The sequence below is a fragment of the Bos indicus genome, chromosome 10, assembly GCF_029378745.1.
Source record: "Bos indicus isolate NIAB-ARS_2022 breed Sahiwal x Tharparkar chromosome 10, NIAB-ARS_B.indTharparkar_mat_pri_1.0, whole genome shotgun sequence".
Classification (NCBI taxonomy): domain Eukaryota; kingdom Metazoa; phylum Chordata; class Mammalia; order Artiodactyla; family Bovidae; genus Bos; species Bos indicus.
In genome coordinates this window covers 47,829,732-47,839,202 of record NC_091769.1, presented here as the reverse complement: position 1 = coordinate 47,839,202, position 9,471 = coordinate 47,829,732, and the positions used below count along the sequence as shown (strand labels likewise).

At 43.6% G+C, this 9,471-nt stretch overlaps 1 protein-coding gene across 1 annotated transcript; it reads left to right on the top strand.

Moving 5' to 3' along the window:
• The first annotated feature begins 242 nt into the window (after positions 1-242).
• On the top strand, positions 243-2,497 carry LOC109565071 (C2 calcium-dependent domain-containing protein 4A). Its single transcript, XM_019968741.2, has 2 exons — positions 243-833; positions 1,272-2,497. Exons 1-2 carry the CDS (start codon positions 817-819, stop codon positions 2,422-2,424), a joined length of 1,170 nt encoding a protein of 389 aa, XP_019824300.2. The 5' UTR covers positions 243-816; the 3' UTR covers positions 2,425-2,497.
• The last annotated feature ends 6,974 nt before the right edge of the window (positions 2,498-9,471 follow it).

Below are 9,471 nucleotides of genomic sequence, written 5' to 3'. Positions count from 1 at the left end.
GTGAGCACAGTCTAGAAAGGCCAGATGTGGTTAGGGTGCCTCCAAAGGATGGGTCCAACAGCCCAGATGTGTGCAGGAATATAATTTCCCAATTTAAAAATCAGCACACAAGGTTTAAGAAGTGGGTTGTTATTTTTTAAACTGAGGTATAAGATACATAATCTTATATCTAATCTTAAATGCATGCTAGATTATCTTTTTACATATGAATACAACCCAGTAACCCCACTCAGATCAAGATGCAGAATATTTCCAGCAACCTATAAGGTTCCCTGTACACACAGTGGTTTGTAATCAACAAAGAAAAATGATTTAAAATCAGAGCAGAAAGCCAGAAGGCAGGTAGGGAACTTTGAAACCTGGGCAGAGTAAAGGCTGGATTTGGAGGGTGGGGGGGATATTAACTAAGAATGAAACAAACTCGAGGTTTGTATCCTCTTCACGGTGGGTATAGAGAGCTTCTGCGATTCAATTCAGTATGCCGATTGATCCTCACAATGACTTTGCCATATAGTAAAGGCTGAGCCCTCTTTTGCACATAAGTAAACAAAAGCACCCCCCATTTAGAAGTGAATGTCTAGAATTTGCACTGCGGATCCAGCCACGTGGCAGAGCCAAAGTTGGAAGGCTTGGCGTCAGGTTACCTAGCAGTGCCAATTCGGCCCGCCCATTGGCGGGCTTCCCAGGCCTCAGGTATAAAGGTTCAGGACGACTGCCTTTAAACTTTACTGAACCCTGCAGCAGGAACTTTGATCTCCCCAGAGGCCGTGCACTTCTACAGTTTGGTGCCCCAGGCACAACGATGCGGAGACCTATATGACGCTGGACCCCAGGTATATTAGAAGAGGCCATAGCCTTGCTTAACTCTCCCAGGGACTTGTCTGAGGCTCTTTGAGCTTAAAAGCGGGGAACAAGCCAAATATCCTAGAAAGGATAATAAATATTTTAAATCTCTCTGAGGATTAGAATGCAATAATCCAAGGATTCAGGAAACCATTGCACAAGCATAGTGCCTCTTGGCACCAAGGACAACGCGAGGCAAACATGTTGAAAAGCTCTGCCTTAGAACAGCGAGGGCAGGTCTAGATTAAGGCACAAACCCAAAGACATCAGAGAAACACTGAAACATCTGCAATAGCAGCGTGAGGGGCAGTTTGCCTGGTTCCAAGGGAGGCAGGAGGAGGCACCCCGTAAGTAGAAGAGACCGGAGACCGGAGCTCCTGTGCCCTGCAGAGCTCACTCTGAGATCCGTGTGTGCTTGTGCGTTGCAGGATGACCAGCTCCAGCAGAGCTTCCTCAGGAACCGGCACCTGCTGCCTAATGTGGTGCCTGGAGCGGCTCCTCTTGGGACCCGAGCGCCTCCTGCGGGGCAGAAACCGGCTTTACCAGGATGGAGCCCGCCGAGCCACGGCCCTCACGCCCGCCGGGTGCCCAAACGTGCTCACCCCGGACCGCATCCCCGAGTTCTGCATCCCCCCGCGACTCGTGCCCTGCCCGACTCTGACTGCAGTCCGAGACTCCTGGGACGAACAAGCAGGGACTGACGACGGCGCTGGCCACACGGACTGGGACCCGCGCTCGCAGGCCGCACTCTCGCTGCAGCACCTGCCCCGGGCGCGCACTGCCTACGGCTTCTGCGCGCTGCTCGAAAGCCCGCACACCCGCCGCAGGGAGTCGCTCTTCCTCGGGGGCACGGGCGCAGCCGCGCTCCCGCCCGCGCCCCGTCCCCGGGCCCACACCTACGGGGGCGGCGGCGGAAACGACTCCCTCCCGCCCCGGGCGAGAGCGCCCATTGCGCCCCCCAAGGCCCGCAGTGGCTCCCTCCTGGACGCGCTCGGCCCCGGGCCCCGCTGCCGCCGCTTCCTGCGCGCTTCCGAGGAGCTGCTGCGCCGCGTGCTGCGGGCCCAGAGGAACCGAGACCTGGCCCGCGCCTGCTCTGTTTCCAGCGGGGACGGAGACGACGAGGACGAGGACGAGGGCCCCTCCGGCTCCGGATCCTCGGCGCGGGCCCCGGGCGCGTCCCCCTCGCCAACTCCCAGCCCGCTTCCCGAGCGCTTGGAGGCCGAGGGCACCGTAACTCTGGGCCGTGCCGGTGGCGCCCTGCGCCTGGCCGCTGAGTACAGTAGAGCCAGCGGGCGCCTCCGTGTCCGGTTGCTCCGTGCCGAGGGCCCGGCTGGAGGAGCAGCCGAGCCCCGCGCCCCCGTAGGCTGCAGAGTCAGCTTCATCCTGAAGCCGCGGGGCGCCGTGGTCCGGCGGAGCCGCAGGGCAGTCTTGGAGCAGGACTTGTGCTTGGACGGGCTCTCGGAGGACGAGGTGCGCCGCCTGGCCGTGCGCGTCAAGGCGGAGAACCCGGGCCGCGGGCTGCAGCGGGGCCGCCTGCTGGGCCAGGGCGAACTGCTGCTGGGCCCCCTCCTGCTCCTCTGAGGGCGCACTCTGCCGCGGGGCCTCTCGGACACTGACAGCCGCTTTGTACAAAATAAATGTGTTTTCATTCTTCTCCTCAGGTCTTTGTTTACTCAGGTCCAGTATTGGCAGAGATGATGTTGGATTAATTACCATGATAAAGGATGCTATATTTTGTGTTATTCAGTCGCTAAATAGTGTCGCAGTCTTTGAGACCTCACGGACTGTAGCACTCCAGGCTTCCCTGTCCTTCATTATCTTCCGGAGTTTGCTCAAACTCATGTCCATTGAGTTAATGATGCCATTCAGCCATCTTCATCCTCTGTCAGCCCCTTCTCATTCTGCCCTCAATCTTTCACAACACCAGGGTCTTTCCCACTGAGTCGGCTCTTTGCATCAAGTGGCCAAAGTATTAGAGTTTCAGCTTCAGCATTGGTGCTTTAAATGAATATTCAGGGTTGATTTCCTTCGAGATTGACTGGTTTGATCTCCTTGCTGTCCAAGGGACTCTCAAGAGTCTTCTCCAGCACCACCATTCAAAAGCCTCAACTTTTTGGCGCTCAGCCTTTATGATCCAACTCTCACATCCATACATGACTATTGGAAAAACCATAGCTTTGGCTATGAGGGGGCTTCCCTGGTAACTCAGACTGTAAAGAATCTGCCTGCAATGGATCAGGAAGATCCCCTGATCTTACTTACTTAGCTTATCTTACTAGTTCTTCATTGCCTGAAGAAGGCAATGGCACCCCCCAGTATCCTTGCCTGGGGAATTCCACAGACAAAAGAGCCTGCAGGCTACAGTCCAAGGGGTTGCAGAGTCAGACACAACTGTGACTAACACACACACACTTGTCTTTGTGGATATTTTGTGTATATACTGTCAACATTATTTTTCAGTAAACAGTATGGAGTTTTGCAGTGGTGTTTCCCAATGTGGATAACCAATGGCATTTCCTGTGTTACCCAGGGTCTTATTGAGAGATAATGAATCATAAGAAGTATTAAAGTTAGAGGGTTTCCTGATGGTCTGTTTGCTCCAATATCCTCATTTTGAAGTTTGTTCATTCCACAACATGCATTGAAACCATCTTAGAACATGAACTACTTTTGAAGCATTGTTTCAGACCTTGATCGAGAAAATGAGATGGAGAGAGAGAAACTGACTTGTTAAAGGTCAACAGTGAACTGTTAGTAGGAACTCCAATCTCGTACTCTTGGCTACATCTTGGAAAAACGTAGGAAGAATTGAAACCATTTTAATATTCTGAGCTTAAATAATAATTGTAATAGTTTTACAAAAATCAACTTATTTAATTCTTAAAACAACCTTAAAAACTGGTATGACTATATCCCCATTTTACAGATGAGAGTATGGAGGTACAGAATAAAGACAAGAAGGATTTGCACCTAAGTGATCAGTATTTTCCTCATAAAGCTGTATAAGTAATACTACAATGTCTGAAAAGCTTATCTTACTAGCGTTGTGAAACTGCAACTTATATCTGAAATTGTTGACTCTGAGGCTGAGGTCTCCTCACATTTCTCACCCTCCAGTAGAAAAGCAAATACATTAAAATGAGTGATTTATCATCTCAAGCTGCTGACATCAGGCATTGAGATGAGCTGGGTCTACAATTGACTGAGGTGGAAACTAAGGACCTCGGAGTCATAGATAAAAGGGGTACCAGTCTTATTGGCACCAGGTGAGCTAATGTGCTAGGGCAGAGTCAAGAGTACCTATAATGGTATTCTTCCTCCTCTGGCTTCTGATGGTAATAATAGGTTTGTGTGGTGGTTTAGTCAGTTGGGCTTCCCTGGTGGCTCAGCTGATAAAAGAATCCACCTGCAATGTGGGAGACCTGGGCTCCATCCCTGAGTTGGGAGGATCCCTTAGAGAAGGAAATGGTTACCCACTCCAGTAGTTTGGCCTGGTGAATTCCATGGATAGTGTAGGCCATGGGGTCACAAGGAGTTGGACATGACTGAGAGAACTTCACTTTTTTTTTTTTTAAGTCACTAAGTTGTGTCTGACTCTTGGAACCCCATGGACTGTAGCCCACCAATCTCCTCTGTCCATGAAATTTTCCAGGCAAGAATATTGGAGTGGATTGCCACTTCTTTCTCCAAGGGACCTCCCCAACCCAGGGACAGAACCCACATCTCTGACATTATGGGCAGATTCTTTACCACTGAGCCACCAGGGAAGCCCAATAATAGGTTTACTATCTTTTAAAGGATTATTTTCCTTCATCCCTCAAATTCATTGCCAGCCAGCCATATTACTTCCTTTCTTATGCATATAGGAGGAAAATTTATCCTAAATGAGGGCTGAAAATATTTAAACATGTGGTGTACTGTTAAATATGACTACATTATCAGTCTGGGTTTGGAAATGGTTTCTGCTTTTACTAAGCTGCTGACAGTTTTATCCATTGGTGCTCATGAAAAATGCTATTTAGAAAAGAGTTTCAGTTTTAATAATAGCCCAGGCATAAACTGAAGATGGGTTATTATGATAGATATTTATAATGAAATTCACTGAACAAATGTGAAGAGTGTGAATTCATTGACTGTCAAAATCAGTCACATCTGGAAGTTCAAAGTGATTGATTGACTAAATGATTGATGACATCATGGTAGTTCATATCTTTAACACGTTCTTTTATCTACTCACAGTCACTGTTTCCTTGGTCTTCAAACCAATGCTTTAAAAAAAAAATAAATATATATATATATGGCTTCCTTGGTGGCTCAGACAGTGAAGAATTCACCTGCAATGAAGGAGACTCAGGTATATAATATATATAAAACCTTCTTAACATTTAGAATTTAATCATTAGAATTTAGAATTGGTACAGTGACTGAGTTCACATATGCAGTACTTTAAAAGGAAAATATTAATAAATGGAAATTGAGAACAACCTGGGTATTTACAATACCATCATGTTTTTATTTTTTTTAAAATACAAACAGATTGCACTCATGGCTCAAATCATACAATTTATTCCAGAAAACACTATAACCATGATTGACACTAGATTATATACAAGTAACAATTTGGGGACAGAAGTGTAATTTTATTAAGAAGGTAAATCGGTGCAAATCAGGGACCTAAGTTTTCCATGAAATAACAGTTTGGGAATACCCAAACAGAATCTCCATTAATGTTAAGTCACAGTTCATTAAATAATATAATAGCCTAATCAAAAAGATTTTAAATGACTTAAATAGAATCATTAATCATAAAACCATGTAATGTTAGAGTTGAGAAGAATGCTGAGAATCATTTTGTACAAATCTGTGTATCATAGAAGAGGACCAGAGAGGCAAATTGTCGATTACCCCATATTATACAATTAGTAAAAGAGCTATTCACACAGTTCTGTCCTCATTTTGCTCTTGGACCAGTGTTTCCAAGAAAGGAAAAATACTTGTGCATAAATTATTTTAAGACTGATTTAATGTGAATTTTTTTGCATTTAAGGAATCTTATTTAGAGCTCATTTTTGTGAGGACATCAGTCTCTCTAGGGGCAAATTTGGTTTCTATTTTGCTGTGCTCTAGTGGATCCCTCGAGTGTTCTGGCAGTGGGTCTGTCTTCTTCCTATTGGACCGTTTCAACCAATCCAATGCCAGAACACAATGACCTTGATGTGTGCTAATACCAGATGACAGGAAGAGTCACATCACAAAAAATAACTAAATATAGCTATCTGAGCATAAAAGGTGCCAAAATATTTTAGATTTAAAAAAAAAAAAAACAAAACTTTCCCAGTAATAATGAAGCTGGGTGTGTGTGGCAACAGTTTGTTGGTTGCAGAAAACTGCTTTAAGAGTTCTCATGTTTCCAGTTGAGCTTTAGGTACCCATATCTTTCCCGTGAATGACACAGCACAATCCTGTCTCTTTGTGGTTTAATATCTGAACATATTAAAAAAAAAAAACAAAAACCTGTACAACAATGGGAAATATGTCGATTTAAATAGCATTAAGTGCAAATTTAAAATCAAATCAACATTTTGGTCACTTAGCCTTGCTAAGACAATGCATTCTACATCTAAAATATTAGCTTTGATATGACTGAAACATGCCTAGAATATTGTTTCTTTAGAATCTAATTTTCTTTTACCCAGACTTCAACAATTCTCCCTAAATCCATCCCCAGGACCTAGGTAAAAATTACTCTTTTAGTCAAAGATATTTGAGAGACAGAGCAAGAAGTGGGTACTATGTGATCCCTATGACATTAAAGTAATAAAAATATATAAGTGGATAAAAAGGTACCAAAGAGGTTCATTTAGAACATCTATCATGTTCAAGATGCTACATTTGTAGATGTAAATAAGACATAAAATGTCCTTGCTCATAGGGAATTAAGTTTCTAAAGCCAGGGGAAGAGATAGACAATAAACAAGTCATTTTAGTAGTGTTTAAGAAAATTAAATGTGCTAATGGTAAAGAGCATGACTAGCTAGGGTGAAGGGGTACCTTAGATTGGATGGTTAAGAAAGGCCTGTATACTGACACTGAGCCTCTTGTGGTTACATACGTATTACTATCATATTTTAATCCAATGTCCTGATCTGAGGACTTCTTGACCTCCCAGGGGATCTGAGAAGTGTTTTCCTAGGAATTTTGCTATTAAGTTATCACTAGTGAGAAATACTTCCTGTGGGGTTCAACATTTCTATGTAGGAGATCTGCCTCCAAGCTTATTAGTTCAACAGATGAAATTGACTTGAGGCAGCCAATAGAGTTTATAAACCCACTTTTCACTGCAGTGCATAATTTAGCACAGCAAAATCCCATAGCTAAGGATTTATTATGGTGCCATGAATAGTCTTGGCATTAATTTGAGAGGATTACAAACTCTGGCCAGATTAGGCCAGATATTAGGATATTAGGATATTAGGATATCAGGATATTAGGAAGCAAATAGCAACATGATTTTTTTCTGCAATGTTATAATTTTCAAACAAAAATTTTAAAATATTTATTTATTTTAATTTATTTGGCTGCATGAGTCTTAGTTGCTGCCAGTGGGATTTAGTTCCCTGACCAGGAATTTAACCCAGGCCCCCTTGCATTGGAAGCATGGCATCTTAGCCACTGAACCACCAGGGAAGTTGGAGTCTTAGCTCCAATTTTTATCCTTAAATCTTCTCACAGACAATTTGGGCTAGTTACTCGTAGTGTACCTGGGGTTAGATGCTGTAGTCTGTCTCCTTCAACACACAATCCAAACCCTTATTGCTTTAATTTCTGTGCTATAGAGGCTAGAGAATAAAAAGTTGCCTTCCCAGGCCCCTTTTCAGCTAAGGACAGCCAAGCAACTCACTGTAGCCAATGAAGATGTGGAGAAGTCAGCAGATGGTGTCTCTGCCCCTTCTCTCTCCTTGCTAGGACACAAGGTACCTGAGAAATGGCAGACATCATGAAGGACAGTAAAATAACCTTTGTTGTTGCTGTTCAGTCACATGGTGGTGTCCGACTCTTTATGACCCCATGGATTACAGCATGCCAGGCTTCCCTGTCCTTCATCATCTCCCAGGGCTTGCTCAAACTCATATCCACTGAGTTCCTGATGCCATCCAACCATCTCATTCTCAGTCATCCCCTTCTCCTCCTGCCTTCAATCTTTCCCAGCGTCAGGGTCTTTCCAGTGAGTCAGTTCATTGCATCAGGTGGCCAAAGTATTGGAGCTTCAGCTTCAGCATCAGGTCTTTCAATTAATATTCAGGATTGATTTCCTTAGGAGTGATTCAGGATTTGATCTCCTGTAGCACAAGCGACTTTCAAGAGTCTTTTCCAACACCACAGTCTGAAAGCATCAATTCTTTGGCACTCACCTTTCTTTATGGTCCAATTCACACATCCATACATGACCACTGGAAAAACTACAGCTTTGGCTAGATAGACCTTTGTTGGCAAAGTAATGTCTCTGCTTTTTAATATGCTGTCTAGGTTGGTCATAACTTTCCTTCCAAGGGGTAAGCGTCTTTTAATTTCATGGCTGCAGTCACCATCTGCAGTGATTTTGGAGCCAAAAAAAATAAAATCTGTCCCTGTTTCCATTGTTTCCCCATCTATTTACCATGAAGTGATGAGACCGGATGCCATGATCTTTGTTTTTTTGAATGTTGAGTTTTAAGCCAACTTTTTCACTCTCCTCTTTCACTTTATTCAAGAGGCTCTTTAGTTCTTCTTCACTTTCTGCCATAAGGGTGGTGTCATCTGTCTATCTGAGGTTACTGATATTTCTCCCAGCAATCTTGATTCCAACTTGTGCTTCATCCAGCCCAGCATTTCTGTATGGGCTTCATCCAGCCCAGCATGATATATTCTGTATAGAAGTTAAATAAACAGGGTGACAATATACAGCCTTGACGTACTCCTTTCCCAATTTGGAACCAGTCTGTTGTTTCATGTCTGGTTCTAACTGTTGCTTCTTGACCTTTTTTGTGTAGTTCTCTGTATTCTTGCCACCTCTTCTTAATATCTTCTGCTTTTGTTAGGTCCATACCATTTCCGTCCTTTATTGTGTCTATCTTTTCATGAAATGTTTCCCTGGTATCTCTAATGTTCTTGAAGAGATATCTAGTCTTTCCCAAATGATCTTAGCTCCCCAATAACATCACCAATCCTCCATGCTAGCTCTGGACAGCCTAAACTCAAAGTTCCTGTTTATGAGACAAATACATCCTTTACCTGTTTCAGCCATTGTCAAGTATTCAGATGTATATGAACACAATCTTAACTGATACAGACAATATCCGTTTTACAGAGAAGGACATTTCTTTTTTTTTTTAATTTATTTTAATTGGAGGTTAATTACTTTACAATATTGTATTGGTTTCTACTCAGAAGAATTTAAAAAGTTTCATGAGGTTTTGCACTGAGTAAATCATGAATTTAATTACAGACCTCTCAGACCTCCATGCTCACTGCTTTTTTCACATCTCATCATCTTTCCTCATGTAAGCTATTAAAAAAAAATTTTTAAGTACAATTGGCATACAATAAATGGCACTTGTTTCATGTATACAATTTCATGAGTTTTGACAT